The following is a 17,125-nucleotide window of genomic DNA, read 5'->3' on the forward strand; positions in this document are numbered from 1 at the left end:
TCTTTAAAAGCTTCCCAGTCCTCCGTTTTCCCACTTATCTTTGCTATGTTATACTTTTTCTCTTTTAACTTTATATGTTTCTTAACTTCCCACATCAGCCATGGCCACCCATACCTCCTCCTAGCATCTTTCCTCCTTTTTGGAATGAACTGATCCTGCATTATACACACAAATATCTACCATTGTTCCTCCACTGTCATCCCTGCTAAGGTATTGCACCATTGAACTTTGGCCAGCTCCTCCCTCATAGCTCCATAGTTCCCTTTATTCAACTGAAATATTGTCACTTCTGGTTGCACCCTCTCCCTTTCAAATTGCAGTTTGAAGCTTATTGTATTATGGTCACTACTTCCGAATGGCTCCTTCACTCCGTGATCAATTCTGGTTCGTTGCACAATACCAGATCCAGAATTGCCTTGTCCGTGATAGGCTCCAGCACCAGCTGTTCTAAGAATCCATCTCAGAGGCACTCCACAAAGTCTCCAATACCATCCTGATTCTCCCAGTCTACCTGCATGTTGAAATCCCCCATAACAACTGTAGTAACATCTTTGCGACAGACAATTTCAGCTCCTAATTCAACTTACATCCGACATCCAGACTACTGTTTGGGGGCCTGTAGATAACTCCCAAGAGGGTCTTTTTATCCTTAGAATCAGGGGATGTAGAGTCAGGATGGATAGAGCTGAGAAATTCTAGGTCCCCCCTCACAAGTGACTGAATATCATCCCTTACCAACATGGCCACCCCACCCCCTCTGCCCGTCAGTCTGTCCTCATGATAGCACATGTAGCCTTGAATATTCATTTCCCAGGCCCTGTCCACTTGAAGCCTCGTCTCAGTTATCCCCACAATATTGTATCTACCAATTTCCAAAAGAGCCTCAAGCTCATCCATCTTATTTCTAATGCTTCATGCATTCATATATAGTATTTTTAATTTGTTACTGCCCTCACCCTTCCCATCAACTCCTATTTCACTCAACCTTACAGCATGATCCCTTTGAGTTTTCTGCTTCATTGATAGTTGTCTTTCTTGACTTCCCTTGTTCTAACTTTCCCTTCAATTCCCTTAAACATCCAGTTTGTCTCTTCCCCTCCCCCGCTACTTAGTTTAAATGCAGCTGCTGTGTTGCAGTAGCAAACCTGCCTGCCAGAATGCTGGTTCCCAATCTATTAAAGGTGCAAACTGTCTCTCCTGTATAAATTTATGTTTACCACAAAACATACCCTAGCGATCCAAGAATTTAAATCCTTGCTTCCTGCACCAGCTCCCCAGCTGCACGTTCAAGTCCATTATCTCCCCGTTTCTGGCCTCATCAGCCTGAGGAACTAGAGGCAAACCAGAGATAACCACCCTGGATGTCCTGCTTTTCAGCCTTCTTCCTAGTTCTCCCAAGTCCTGCTGTAGTATGTTCCTCCTCTTCATCCTGACATCATTTGTGCTGACATGTACCACCACCTCTGGCTCTTCACCTTCATCCTTGAGGATTTCCTGCACTCCTGTCTGTGATGTCTTTAACCCTGGCACCAGGAAGGCAACACCTTCCTCGAATCCTGCCTGCTGCCTCAAAAACCCTGGTCAGTTCCTCTCACTATGGAACATGCCGAAATGGCTGATGCATTGAATAGGTATTTGTGTCTGTCTTCAGTGGAGGACATGCATAACAAGGACACAAAGATAGGAGAGATCCTGGAAACAATCATGAGTGTTTGGCAACCAATAGAGCTAAGTAGATAAGTCTCCTGGTCCTGATGGCATACACCCCAGAATGCTAAAGAGAGGCAAGAGAAATAGCAAATGCACTTGTGGTAATTTTTCAAGTTTAACTGGACCATGGGACAGTTCCAGCACATTGGAAAACAAAGATGACCAAAAAGATAGTTGAGTCAGGAGGACATGAAGGAAAGAAAGTTTAAAGGAATGTGATCCAAGCGCAGGCTTCCTACAGTTTGCATGTGTAGGACATACCATTGCAGTATATAGGATTGTAGAGATGACTAAACAAGTTAGGAGCAGACCAGTCCCCCAAAAAAAGTGTTCGGCTTGAAGTCGAGCTCAATCTACTGATTCCATTCCAAACATGGGCCTCAAGCACAAGCAGCCTTTGATTCCTCAAAATCTCTACCAGCAGTTGATGCTGTTGTTGTTGTAGTTGTAGTATTGTGCTTCCTATCATTTTCATTTTATTTTGAAAGAGGGAACAGGTAAGCAAGAGGGGAGGTAGGTAAAGGTAAAAAGTCAAACAAAATTGGTAGTACCAAAGAAAGGAAACCATGGAATAATTTTCCAGATGAATTTTATTTCTCTAGGAGCACCATTACAAGGTATGAGTTGTATACATTCTAAGCTAAGGAATAACCAACTTTGGACATTTGATATGAATAACATTAGTTGCATAATAGGAGAATGAAAACATGGAACCAGCAAAAGTGGATCTCAGCCAATTAGTTATCCTTGGGCATACACTAAATGTATGACTTCATTATTTAGACTTCCACAGTTTGTACCTCCCATAGTCAACTTCACAACTTCATGGCATTATGCAAAACAGGACAGTGACTTTGACCAGGGTTAACAGCCATTGAGAGAGAGTGTCCAATATAGGACTTATTGCAATATTTTGTACATTACATAATTTATCAAATGATAAATTACCAGATTTGTACAAGGAATGAAATTCTGCAAGTAATTTTAAACTTGCTGGGACAGGAACCCGATAAGACCAGAGGAATTAGTGTTTAATGTGATCACCTTCAGTGGAAGGGGAAAAAAAAACAGCTAGGAGAGAAAAATGCAATCTAGTGCTGGTTTAAACAAGCCAGTCTATTCTGAAATAACAATTAATCAGAGGTTCCTTTCACATGCAGCAATTATGTTTCTTCATTTATTGATTCTATAGGATAGAGAAACAACTCCACCATTGAAGGAAAGATTTAGCTTCTGTTTCTTGGCATGGAGATAAAACATTTCCACAGTTAGGTTTGTGTACATATTTGAGATACAGGATTAGATTAAACATGTAAATGGGTGTTTATCCAAAGACTAAATTAGAAAACAGCATGTGTGGGTTTAATCGTGGCCAAGTCTAATGAACACCTTGTTAATTTGCTGTCTACATTGTTTAGTGGAATGCAAAAACAAACTAGATTGATTACATTAAAAAAGATATCTTTCCATTCATCATTCCAAAGTATGTCATTTCAACTCATGGAGTGGGCTTCATTTAGATGGCAGGAATTACATGAAGTAAATGTGGATGGAGACCACTCCATGAGCAAGGACTTTAAAAAGCAAATCTTACATTTAATGTATACAATTGCATCCTCAATATTATAGTGGAGCCATAATCCATTCATTGCAACTATTGTAGCTATACAGAGGATTGTTGGCTTTTTAAGCTATTAAAAAGACAATTAGAAACATTTGCCTTGTGGTCCATCTGATGATCTGGAGAGAAAAGCCAAAATATCTATCCATCAATCATTGCCACCACACAGTTTCACGAGGGTATCTCTATAGTCCCCACCTGTATCTCCCTGTGGGTAGAAATATCAATTGTTATTAACCAGAGGTAAGCACAGACTCCCACACCATTCTTTCCCCATTTTCTTCCAACTTTTGCAACGAGTAAAGCATTTGCCTGCACTTGGCCCACATCCCTCCAAATCTTTCCTATTCAAGCCATCAGATGGCGTTGTAATTATACTAGTCTCTACCACTTCCTCCGGCAAAGAGAAAGTTTACAGCCCAGGAACAGATCCTTCGACCCTCTGAGCCGATCCAAATCTATCTAAACCTGGTCGCCAGTTCCTAAGCATTGGTATCCCTCCTCTGCTCCCTACCTACTCATGCATCTGTCCAGATGCATCTGTGCCTGCCTCTCCACCTCTGCTTGCAATGCGGTACAGATACCCACCACCGTGTATTGCCTACGTGCACTAACCTCTGGGTTTAAAACCTGAGTTTAGTGGGCGGCACAGTGGCAACCACTGCTGCCTCACAGCGCCAGAGACCCGGGTTCAATTCCCGCCTCAGGCAACTGTGTGTGGAATTTGCACATTCACCCAGTGTCTGCGTGGGTTTCCTCCAGGTGCTCCGGTTTCCTCCCACAGTCCAAAGATGTGCAGGTCAGGTGAATTGGCCATTCTAAATTGCCTGTAGTGTTAGGTAAGGGGTAAATGTAGGGCTATGGTATGGGTGGGTTGCGCTTCGGCGGGTTGGTGTGGACTTGTTGGGCCGAAGGGCCTGCTTCCACACTAATGTAATCTAATCTAATGTAATCTAACCTAATCTAAAACGTTGCCTGTTGGGTCCCTTTTAAATCTTTCTCCTCTCACCTTATACCTATGCCCTCTAGTTTTGGACTTTCCAATCTTGGGAAAGATCTTGACTGTGAATGCTATTCACCTTCCTGATTTTATAAACCTCTACACGGTCACCACTAGGCCTCTGACACTAGGGAAAGTTGCTCTTATTACCTATTCAGTTGGACAAGGTGGGAAGTCATATGACTTATTTAACATTAAACTAAATGTAATGGATTTGATCAAATATGAACCTGGATTAAGTTAAAAATCACACCACCAGGTTATAGTCAGACAGGTTTATTTGGAAGCACTAGCTTTCGGAGCACTGTTCCTTCACCAGGTAGTGGTGTCCTGATGAAGGAGCAGCACTCAAAGCTAGTGCTTCCAAATAAACCTGTCTGACTAAAATCTGGTGGTGTAATTTTTTAAACTTTGTACACCCCAGTCCAAAACCAGCATCTCCAAATCATGAATCTGGATGCAGTAGCCAATTTAAGGCAAAGAGTAGTTTTGTAATGGGAGACTCCTTTGGGGGTGGTGGGAGAAAGCAACATGAGTACTGGGCCACAAGAACCCCTCAGCCTAGGCACTGCCCAAATCCCACCTCCTCCAGGAGGGAAGTGGATAACAAAACAGGTTGATTACAAAATATTTAATACACCCATGACCACTAGTGCCAAAAGCTCAACTAAAAATCAGCACATTGAAGACTTTCAGGTCCCACACTACAGAAGTGAAAAAAAACAAAAACAAACTTAAATTGTTTGGCTTGGAATGCAGTTGTCAAAAAAACTGCTTGTACAGTGCCTAGTTAAATATTACTTTTCAGCCAAAGGGAAAATACCACTAGGAGGCAGTAGCATCACGTTTACAACTTACCTCAATTGAAGAATGAAGGGTGTTCTCATATTTTGATTTATAAATAGCTTTGATTTCCACCAGGTCAACTTCAGATCGAGACACCATAATTCTCACCAGAGTGTTGTCATCTGTTCCAGCACCCTATTTTTAATCAGGGCAAGCCATTAAATCATAAAAGAAACAGATCAGAGCCCAACAGTAAAAGACTGTCCTGCTGTGTACAACTAGAGAGACATGAGGACTCTGGACTGGCTAGGATAATTTATAAAAAAGAATTCGCTACACAATCACCTACTTGCCCAGAATCCAAAGATAACCTTGGGCCCCTCTAATTATAGTGAGTTGTGGTTCTGTTCGCCGAGCTGGAAGTTTTTGTTGCAAACGTTTCGTCCCCTGGCTAGGCGACATCATCAGTGCTTGGGAGCCTCCTGCGAAGCGCTTCTTTGGTGTTTCCTCCGGTGTTTATAGTGGTCTGTCCCTGCCGCTTCCGGTTGTCAGTTTCAGCTGTCCGCTGTAGTGGTTGGTATATTGGGTCCAGGTCGATGTGTTTGTTGATGGAGTTTGTGGATGAATGCCATGCCTCTAGGAATTCCCTGGCTGTTCTCTGTCTGGCTTGCCCTATGATAGTAGTGTTGTCCCAGTCGAATTCATGTTGCTTGTTGTCTGTGTGTGTGGCTATTAAGGACAACATTACTATCATAGGGCAAGTCAGACAGAACAGTCAGGGAATTCCTAGAGGCATGGCATTCATCCACAAACTCCATCAACAAACACATCGACCTGGACCCAATATACCAACCACTACAGCGGACAGCTGAAACTGACAACCGGAAGTGGCAGGGACAGACCACTATAAACACCGGAGGAAACATCAAAGAAGCACTTCGCAGGAGGCTCCCAAGCACTGATGATGTCGCCTAGCCAGGGGACGAAACGTTTGCAACAAAAACTTCCAGCTCGGCGAACAGAACCACAGCAACGAGCACCCGAGCTACAAATCTTTGCACAAACTTTGAAAATTATAGTGAGATCTAAAGGGGTGTTGGTGTCTGTTTCTGAACAGACACCCCCCAGAACTAGTCCATTGCAGCACACTGTTGGCAAATCTCCAACCCTCAAGGCAGAGTGCTTAGACTTCAGGTCAACACCAAGAATAGGAAAGTAACAGAGGCCCAGGTATCAAGATGATCAGGGCTTTGCTGGAGATGGTCAGTGTCCAAGATAACATTTAGACACTGGCAAAAGCTTCATTAAGGCAAGGTGTCAGGGGTGAAGGAAAGCAAGTAGAAATTAAACAAAGTGATCAGAGCCAAAACTGAAAAAAAACCCAATAAATCATGGCTTTAAGAAAAGGTAACAAGGTTACAGCTGAGTTGGTGAACAAAAAAAAAAGACTTAGACAACTTTGTGCAGGGGAAGTTGCAAATGAACAGTTGACAAAAAGCTCAACTTTGACAAAAGCAAGTGCTGCCAGACTTACCTTCATTGCATTATAAAGCTTTTCTGCAAAATAGGCTGGGGTATTCTTCACACATTTGACTGAAAACAAAAAAGGGACAAGCTATTGTCAATTGTAATACACAGCTAGCAAACACAGCCTTGCTATCAATTAGTCATTTGCAAGCTATTTTTGTTGTACAATAGACCTGAAAAAAAAGTGTTAAATACAGTGAGTAGCATTCAATATTCCTGATTGCAGCAGAAGGGATCATGGTCTCCTAGTTCTCAAGTTTGAGACTCATTGTGCAATAGACAATTTGGTTTAAGACAAGTCTTCTCAATAGAAGCAAACCACTGTTGTCCAGCAGAGGACACAGGTCCTGTATATTTTAGTACAAATGAATAGCAGCAAGTCTGCTGGATGATCTTTGCACACTTCAATTTGTAGCTGCCTAAAATGCTATAGAATCTAGTTTGGGTTAAAAAGTTACTATTTAATAATTCTGTAGGTCTGCAATATTAAAAAAAACCAATCAGTTAAAGCCTTTGCAGTCATACTCCATTGATCAGATTGGAAAGTGCCAATCTCCTCTTCACACAGGCTGTGAAATGGGTTCAGCTCTGGATTATGCACATCAGTTGATTTGTTAGTTGACATACAGTATGAAATTTAAAATCACAAGAAAATATTCATGTCAGAACTTAAATTAGCATTAACAAGGGATTTGTAAACACAAGTATTTGCATGTTGAGGACCCACCTTTTCCCCCCACCCAAAAAACCCTCCAATTCTGAAGCACATGTAGCTCCACTTGCCCCACAGGAGGATGGGAATTTTTTGGTAGAAGCCAGAAAGCAATAGAAAACAGTTAACATTTCTCAAAAGGAGAGCTCAAGCAAGCTGGGGGAGGTGGACAAGTGAAAAAAGTGGTTTCAAGACTAGAAAGGTTAATATCCAAACAAAGCTCTAGTATGTTGGAATTTTTCCTTCCATTGGCTGAGGAATACTTAGTCAAAAAGGTTAGAGCAATTTATATAACAATAATTGACTGCTAGGAATGTAATTATTGTTATGAATGTACACATTGGTGGGCAACACAGTGGCACAGTGGTTAGCACTGCTGCCTCTCGGCACCAGAGACCCGGGTTCAATTCCCACCTCAGGCGACTGACTGTGGAGTTTGCACGTTCTCCCCGTATCTGCGTGGGTTTCCTCCCACAGTCCAAAGATGTGCAGGTCAGGTGAATTGGCCATGCTAAATTGCCCATAGTGTTAGGTAAGGGGTAAATGTAGGGGTATGGGATCATTGCACTTCAAGGGGTCGGTGTGGACTTGTTGGGCTGAAGGGACTGTTTCCACACTAATGTAATCTAATCTAATCATGTTCAAGGCAAATGTTACAAGACTTAACTAAGCAAAATTCAGTGGGAAATAATGGCTAGAGTGGATATGAATTTAAGTGGCAAGTAAGATCTCCAGTTCAAGTCAAGTCATTTTAAACAATGCAAAAACCCATGATTATTAAACAGTAAACTGTTTCACAAAGACAAGATTATAGTGAAATGGGCATTTGTTGCTCACTGCTTTGTGCTCTACACCCACATAAGATTCATTTCTACTCCACTTCAAATGAGAGCTATAAAAATGTCAGCTATGATTAATTAATAGAATCTTTAATTGAGGTTTTCACTTTAAATGCCTTACCAATGGCCAACATAACTTGCTGCAGACTGCCAGAACATTCACTGCCGATGCTATCTTCAAGGTCAATGTCATACACTTTCTGATACTCGTCAAAGACTGCATGCACACAGGAGTATAAATAACAAAGTAGATTAGCTTTCTGCTAATGGCAAAGCATTCAGAACAGGTTCTGCCAGTTGCTGTAGTCAAATCACAATGGAAATTAATTTAAATGAATGCTATTGACTGAATGTTAAATAGCAGCTATTATTAGCTACAAACCAATTGTGGCAATTATACTTGCTCATAAGACAATTGAATCAGCAATTAGAGTGCACATTTTGTAATTGCATTGCTGCAAACTAATCTTGACTACTCCTACATCTTGACCCTCAAATATATTTTCTCCTAGGTTTGATGAGATTGCTTGTTCATTAATACCTGCTAATAAATGAGGAACACTCCTTGAACAGAGAATAGCAATGAATTTTTCTTCATCTGTGCCCCAAGCATTTTCACCAGCTTCATAGAGAGCCTTTATTTGGAAAGAGGCAAAATTTCAGTGGAGAATCATACATGGTGTAGCTACATACAAACAATACCTTCCACAATGTTTGTATTCAGAATGTGGACATTGCAGGCTAGGCCACATTTATTGCACATGTAAAAATTTACTCTGGAGGGGGCAACAAACTACAGTCACTGGGGCATGGGCACACAGTCAGTACCACTTAGGAAGAAGTGTTCCTTCTGTCACTGGGTCAAAACCCAGAATTAATATCATTCCAAGTTATGATTCAGGTTTCAGGAAGCAAAAATCAGAAAAAGCATTGCTACATCTCAGCTGCCCTCATCCATTCAGATAGATAGCAGTCACCATGGATTTGTAAGGTGCTGTCAGAGGCTTGGTGAATTTCTGTGCAGTCCATCTTGTAGATGGTACACACTACTGCAATAGTGAGATACCAAAGAGTTTGAATATGAAGTGTGGATGATGGTGGTGGGCACCTGCACATCAAGTGGGTTCAACTGTGGAATACAAGGGGCTATGATTAGATTCTCTTGGAGATGGTCACTCCTGCCCCTTGCAGTGCACCCCTAGTTGCAGAGTTGGCATGTGATGTTCAGGACCTCACAGATAGGAGCATCTTTTACACTGATGTGCTGGGCTTTCCCCCCCTGCCCCCTCTCAGAATAGAGAAATTTGTGGACCCTCCAACAAGTTGTTGAATCACCCTTCACATGTGGCAGGACTGACCGCTTTTAAAATCATAGTGGATGCCACTGATTGGAGTAATCTGGCCCAATCTACTGAGTGTGGAATCAGTAGGCTTAGTCTATTGCATGAAAGCAGTAGGTGTGGCTTTACCTTGGGCTATTTTTAAGATGTACTTTGTGTTACTCCCTGAACTCTTCATTGATCTACATTTGATCTCCTTGCGAGACAGAAATAGAAGGGAGTTTGCCAGAAAGATACACCAGGCAATGAGACAGAATACAATTTTGATGTCCCAAAGCACTGAGTGGATGCTAGATCTGTTTAGTGTCTAGCAAAGAGTCAGTGCCACCCAACAGTGCCATCTTCCATGTGTGGATGGGATTTGCATACAAAAGACCTGTGGCATCATGCTAATACAGACCCAGACATTAAAGAATAGACCATCATTTCCCTCCTTACTTTGACTTTCCAAGGAGACAGGCAAGTGGATGAGAAGTTGTATTAATGAAGTGATAAGGTTTGCTGCTCTGTAATATATGTACATCTCACCTTAGCATCATCTTCTGCTTGAGAAGCATCTACACCCCCTTCATCACGGTTACCCTAAGTGTTTTTTTAAAAAAAAAAGCAATAAAAAAGTGACTCTTGATCACTGGCAGTCATGAGAAAATACAGCAAAAACATTTTAGACAACAACATGCATTGGGAAATGACAGAAATATTGTTTTTGTGGCAGACTGGAGATTCTAGGAACATCTCTATCGATTAACTTGCTGCTGCTACATTGCTTAGTACAGTTGTATCTATCTAATTCTATAGAAACTATTCCTAATCTAATTAGGACTCATTTTCCATTACAATCTGCAAACAGGGGTTTGCAAAGAAGTTGCTTCCTTTCTCAGAAGGCAGACTGTTCAATTTAGGATCACTTAGTGTCAAATAAGCAATTGGTCTTGGGACATAAAACACTTCTGCCTGGATAACATGGTAATTCAGGGGGGGAAAAAAAAAAAAAGGTTAATTCATGAGCCAATCACAAGTAAAAAGGAGCACATTCCAGACACTGGAGAGTGAGAGCAACTGCTGGAGTCTGGCTTCACTGACAAGTGTTGAGTGGCCGATCGTCCCCTCAAACAAAAGAAAGTTCTACCAAGACTAGAGAACACCTGCTAGAAAATTTAAAAAGCAGGTAGATAAATTAAATCTTAGAACATAATCTGGGTCATAGACCTTTTAAAGTATACTTATTTCAAGTGGTCACACCAAGTTGTAGAAACTTGGAGGGTTCACTATCATTTGTTTGATAATGACAGATAATTAGTGGTATGCAAAGGAAATATTCCGGACACTCAAATTTATCCAACATTGCTATGACATCTAGCCACCAGATGGCAGCATTGGGTTTTCTGGTGCTGACAGCAATGGAGTTCAGGCACTGGTTCCAACTTTGAAACCAAGCTGGATCAGAGTTTTGAACTATTCCACAGCCTTGAGATCACATCTTTTGGACTATGTGCTGAAAAAAGGTTAAGGGAAAAAAAAAAGTGGTGAGGAGTTGTTTGCAGGTTGAAAAGAACTAAATTGAAATGATGTCCTCCATAGAAGTCATGTAAGCAGCAATTTCTGGAGGAATTTCTTACAGGCACAGGCCACACAAGCAGAAAGCCATGGTCAGGCTGCAGTTTAACACTGACTGAGGGGAGTGAAACAGAAGCAAGACTTTTCAGAAGCTTGCTACAAGCTCTCAAAGCTGCTCTCTCCACTTCTGTGGAAAAGTGGACTCAAACTTCATTGATATTTTTAAAAAACACAGTAAAATCCAAAGAGTACAAAAAAAGCTGAGGAGCAAAGTAACCAGCAAGCTACAAATTAGGAGGCAAAGAATCAAACAATTGTGGTAGTCTGAGAATATTGTCCAAAATGTTTGTCTTGCACAAGTTCATAGACATATGGGCTGAATGGAGTAGAACTAGACCATCGGCCATGATTGAATGGTAAAACAGGCTCAATGTTTGTCAACCCACTCTCCTGCCTTCTTCCCATAACCCAATTTTCCATAAATGAAAAACCCCATCTTAAATACACTCAGTGACTTGGCCTCCACAGCCCTCTGCAGCAATGAGTTCCAGAGGGAAAATCCTCTGGTTGAGGAAATTCATCTCAGCATGGAGGGACTCTTTAGGACTGAGGCTGTGTCTTTGGGTCCTAGTCTTTCCTAGGAGCAGAGGCATCTCACACACAATATAGAAAGAGAAAGAACATGTATCACAAGTGTGTTGTTTAAAAAAAAAGACTAAGGAAGCCTTGCTTTTATCCTGGGTCAGAGGACATTGGGATTTCTGAATGGTGGAGTTCAACTTTGATACTTTGCTCCTGTTGTCCTTCTATCTGAAGGAAATTTACTCACCACTGCTGCTGGAATTCCCTATTTATTATGTACCTTAACATTTAAGCAGAGAGAGGTGATTGCTGGCCCCAAAAATGGCTGTAGCAAGTTGTTTAATAACCTTTGTATTGCTATGTTCACTGCCTGATATTAGTAACCAGGTTGCTATAGTGAATTTAAAAAAGTAGGTAGGTTAAACTCTATGACCAATTCTCAATGTTCCACAAATATGAAGCTTGTCCAACAGGAAGTTCTAGCAAATAAAATTTTTTCCCATGCCATCTTGAAATTTGTGAAAAATGCCTAGGTTTAAAAAGTGATAGAGATAATATAGTTACCTGAACTAAAGAAACCAGAACACGTTGAAAGTAACTGGATGTATCAGAGCAGATATCCTCCTCCAAATCAGATTCAAAATCTGGAAAAGAAAAATCAAGAGAAGCTGATAAAGAGCCAAGTGGTGAATGGAGTAAAAAAATTGCAGAAATGGAGGAATGCACTCTGATAAAGATACTCATTACAGAACTTCAATAAAGTTGCCATATACCATGGCCACTGGTACCCAAATGCATGAGATAAATAGAACCATCAGCTGACAAGTTCTACTACAAGTAAATAGGAACCCACTAGTCAAAATAGGGAGGGAGGCTAGAAAGTTACTGAAAGTTTATCCAAGGATTGCTGGATTTATACTATTAAAAATGACAAAATACACACTAACAGCAGATACTTGTAGTATTGTTGGTACTTTCATTCTTAATGAATGATGAGTTGAGAATCAGTGGAACAAAAGAAAAATGGAGAACTAAAAAAAAAACTGCAGATTCTGTAAACCAGAAATAGCTGGAAGAGCTCAACAGGTTTGGCAGCATCTATTGGGAGATATCAATGTTTCAGTTCAAAGGATCTTTCCTCCAAACATCTCTGGGAATGGTGGGGCTCAACTTCTAGCCCATGTACTGAGAAAGGGTCACTCAAGTTATCTAAATTTCTCTCCAGATGCTGCCGGACCTAAGCTTTTCCAAGAGTTTGTTTTGGTTTGTTAAAAACCAACCAAAAAGTTTATTTTGGTCCCCTCCTGCAATTATGCTGTTAAAGGCAAGTTCAGCAGAATTCCAAACTCACTTTGTACCTAATGTGGAATTAATATCTGGGTGGGTGACAAGTGGAAAAAACCAGAAACATTGGAACTGCAGTAATACTGAAGTTTAACCAAACCGATTGTGGAAAGTACTAGGGACAGATAGATTTGAATTTAGAGAAATCGGCCGTGAGACTGAAAGCAAAAAAGTACCCCACCAAACTACTCCATCAGCTCAGGAGCAAAAAAATGACAATAAAAAAAGTCAGTAAGAGTGTGTGTTGAGGGGTATATATTAAGTAGCACAACATGGCCTGGTTAATTAGGGAGGAGGGGGGGGGAATTAATAAAAAAATCTCTCCATTGTTGCAAATCTTTCAATGCTAGCAGCTGTAATACAAATTCCTGAGGTGGGAGAGTCCAGAACTAGAAGATATAGATTAGGGGAAGAGGGAAAAATATAAAAGGGACCTAAGAGGCAACTTTTGCAGAGGGTGGTGCATGTGTGGAATGAACTGCCGGAGGAAGTGGTGGAGGCTGGTACAATTACAACATTTTAAGAAAGGCATTTGGATGGGTACATGAATAGGAAGGGTTTAGGGGGACATGGGCCAAATGCTGGCAAGTGGGACTAGATTAGGATATCTGATCAGCATGGATGGGTTAGACCAAAGGGTCTGTTTCATAGTACATCTGACTATGACTATCCATAGATATAAAGTACCATGGTCTTGTAATATGACCAAACAACAATGACAAAAACCTATTACATTAACACTTGTGTTTGGACTTCAGAATAGTTGCACGGCACTGTTGGTAGACAGTTATACACCTAAAAAGGTAGTTATAGGTTGGGTTACTGTTCCAAAAGGTCAGGTGACTGCAAACCACTGGACAAAAGCTGTTTAAATGTTAATGTTTATAAAACAGGCAGTGTACACATTTAACGCCATTGGCTTATTTTCAGTTCAGGATAAAAAGCAATTTTTGCTGAGGAAACCCAGAGATTGAACATTTAGGGATAATCAAGATCTAACTGGGATTAGAGGAAAATTTGCCTCAGGAGGCCAAGAACCAGAGCGAAAATAAGTGTCACCATAGTTGGGAAAAAAAGTGGAAAAAAGTATCATGGAAGTTTCAAAACTAGAAGAAATGTTGGTTTTAAAAAAGCTGAAGAAGTTGAACACTCAGGTTAAGTGTATTCCTATTAGGCTCTGCAATTTTAAAAAGCCAATTAAAATTGAATTATTTGCTAGAAGGCTAACATTTCTCCAAATTGGAGCCCAGATAGCAGATAAGTGGGAAACTGGTTGAAACTTTATATGCTGTGCTTTAAGATGCAGATTTTATGTTTAGATAGCTGAGCTTTGTTTCCAACTCTTATGTAGGAGATTTTGTTAAAGCAAACTCTGGCCTTGTAAAATAGTTTGCAATTCGTCACAATGTTGCAAGCCAGCTTTTAACTGGAAATTGGACTTTCCAAGTAGTACCATCAGTTGATATAATATTAGTCCTTTCCAATAAGGAGTCAGTTGGTAAAGTAGCATTTCCTGCTTTCTCAGCAGCGGGTTTTCACTGAACCCTTCAATGCCCTGCACTAGTCAGTCATGTAGGCCAGATCAAGCAACTTTAGCAAGTTGTTCTAGAGTTTGGGTTTGACTTGCTCTTCAGAGTCTAGCCTTTAGATGGGTGTTTGATGAAGCTAGAGATTGACCATATGCAATCCTTTAGGGGAGGAGATGGCCTAGTGGTATTTCCCCTAGGCTATTAATCCAGAAATCCAGCTGTTAATCTGGGGTTCAAATCCTGCCACACCAGATGGTGAAATTTGAATTAATTTTTTTTTTTTTACAATCTGGAATTAAGAGAAAACCTAACGATAATAGTGAAACTATTTAGGAAAACCCATCTGTCTCACTGGTGTTTATTAGGCAAGGAAATCTGCCATCCTCACTTGCTGACCCACCTGACTCCAGACCCATCGTCATTGACTCAATTGCCCATTGAAGTGATCAAAGGCACTCCATTCAAGGGCAGCTAGGGATGGGCAATAATGGCTGTCCAGCTAGTGATGCCCATGATGAGTGAATCAAAAAGCTCCATCCACCAGCTAAGACAGTGAAGGGACACTTTCTGCTCAAATTCCAGGGAGCTAGGAACAGGATTTTAACAAGTTTGAGTATGGGGTTTCTGAAATTGTTGTAATTTTAGCCATGTACTCCATATGACTGGACCAACTCAAATCTAGGTCAGGAAGGGTCATTTACAAACCCAACTCCTCAGTTGGTAGGCAGAAATAGCTGGCATTTTAACCACTTGTATTTACCAAGTATACACAAAAGGGAAAAAAGTTTCGATCAGGAAGGGCGGGGCGGGTGGAGGAGGAAGGAATCAGGAATAGGATGGCTGGTGATTTCCCCCAATTGCAGTGCCCCATCACTTCTGACTGAGGTCAATACAACTACTTCATGACAGAAGTAGCTTGGGATCTTCCTACTGGCTTCATGGAGATTGGACATGGGGTACTGGAGTTCATTCTGAACACTAATATACTGAAACCCTTCATAACATAGTTCTTTTTTTCCAATGATCATTTTGAATAACCATATTGAACTATTTCCTCACTAAGGAAAATTAGCCTGAAGAACAATTGGAGAGGTTGCTTTAATAGAGCTATAAATAGCAATTGCTTCAGTCAAATATTGGTGTACCTTCTTTATAAACTTGGACAATCTGTTGAATTTGTGCATTGTTGCGAGATGCTAAGATTTCAATCAAGACATCCTCAGATGTTCCAGCACCCTATAAAAGCATCAAAATCGGAAGGTTAACGTTTGAATAAACATGAATCGGACAACACTTCACATGTTACCAAATACACAGGTCAATAAAATAAGTTAACTTTAGTAATTGATGTTAGCAGTGCTAAAAACATGCTGCACAATTTAACATTTCAGTACAACAATATTAAATCACCAATAATAAAAGGGGCTAACAACTGGAGAAATATAGCATGTCTGCTGATTTTTGGTATTTTATTATTCCAAAAGAGGTATCGCTCTCAAAATCACTAATGGAGTCAGTGTAGTGTCTTCCAGTGATGTATGTATATCAATAAACTCGATCCAAAATCTGCTCAAGTCTGACATGTCTCAATTACTATGGTAGCTTAAAAGTTGTGCTCTTTATTTATCTAAAGCAGGCTCATAATTGTCCCCATAGCTATGGAGAAGAAAAGCAGACAATGGGAGGATATTTAATTGGGGAAAAGGAAACTATGATACTATCAGACGTGTTGGGAAACAGACTGGGAGCAATTGTTCCATGGAAAGGCCACTATAGACATGTGGAGACTGTTTAAGGAACAGTTGTTGCGAGTGATGCATAAATGTGTTCCTCTGAGACAGGCAAGAAGGGGTAAGGTAAAGGAACCTTGGATGACAAGAGTGGAGGAGCTTCTTGTCAAAATAAAGAAGGCAGCTTACGCAAGATGGAGTAAGCAAGGGTCTTGCTCAGCTCTAGAGGATTACAGGCAGGCGAGGAAGGAGCTCAAAAATGGTCTGAGAAGAGCCAGGAGGGGGCACCAAGGAGGCTTGGCAAGAAGGATTAGGGAGAATCCAAATGCATTTTACACGTACGTGAGGAATAAGAATGATCAAAGAAAGAGTAGGGCCGATCAGGGATAGCATAGGGTACTTGTGGTATAGAGTCTGAGGTAGGGGAAGCCCTAAATGAGTTTTTTGCTTCTGTCTTACTAAAGTAAGGACCTTGTAGTGAATGAAACCATTGAGGAGCAGGTAAGCATGCTGGAACGGATAGAGATTGAGGAAGCTGATGTGCTGAAAGTTTTGACAAACATTAAGATAGACAAGTCGCCTGGGCTAGACCAGGTTTGTCCTCGGCTGCTTTGGGAAGCGAGAAATGCGACTGCTTTGCCGCTTGAAGATCTTTGCATCCTTGCTCTCCAACAGAGTCGTACCTGAGGACTGGGGAGAGGCAAATGTAATTCCTCTCTTCAAGAAAGGAAATAGGGAAATCCCCAGCAATTAGACCAGTCAGTTCCACATCTGTCATCTGAAAGGTGTTAGAAAGGATTCTGAGGGTTAGGATTTATGACCATCTAGAAGAGCATGGCTTGATTAAA

The 17,125-nt window shown here is 41.0% G+C and overlaps 1 protein-coding gene across 1 annotated transcript in view; it reads right to left on the reverse strand.

Annotated features, from left to right (window-relative positions):
• Positions 1 to 2,282: 2,282 nt before the first annotated feature.
• Positions 2,283 to 17,125, reverse strand: part of LOC122541792 (annexin A5-like) — a 27,734-nt gene continuing 12,891 nt past the window's right edge. The window contains exons 6-13 of the mRNA XM_043678775.1: positions 15,693 to 15,783; positions 12,239 to 12,318; positions 10,064 to 10,117; positions 8,737 to 8,830; positions 8,317 to 8,412; positions 6,652 to 6,710; positions 5,190 to 5,312; positions 2,283 to 3,539 (exon numbers count right to left, since the gene is read on the reverse strand). Of these exons, the coding sequence (XP_043534710.1) occupies positions 3,480 to 3,539; positions 5,190 to 5,312; positions 6,652 to 6,710; positions 8,317 to 8,412; positions 8,737 to 8,830; positions 10,064 to 10,117; positions 12,239 to 12,318; positions 15,693 to 15,783 (657 nt within the window). The 3' untranslated portion in view covers positions 2,283 to 3,479. The remainder of the gene's footprint in view (positions 3,540 to 5,189; positions 5,313 to 6,651; positions 6,711 to 8,316; positions 8,413 to 8,736; positions 8,831 to 10,063; positions 10,118 to 12,238; positions 12,319 to 15,692; positions 15,784 to 17,125) is intronic.

This window comes from Chiloscyllium plagiosum, chromosome 38, assembly GCF_004010195.1.
Source record: "Chiloscyllium plagiosum isolate BGI_BamShark_2017 chromosome 38, ASM401019v2, whole genome shotgun sequence".
Classification (NCBI taxonomy): Eukaryota; Metazoa; Chordata; class Chondrichthyes; order Orectolobiformes; family Hemiscylliidae; genus Chiloscyllium; species Chiloscyllium plagiosum.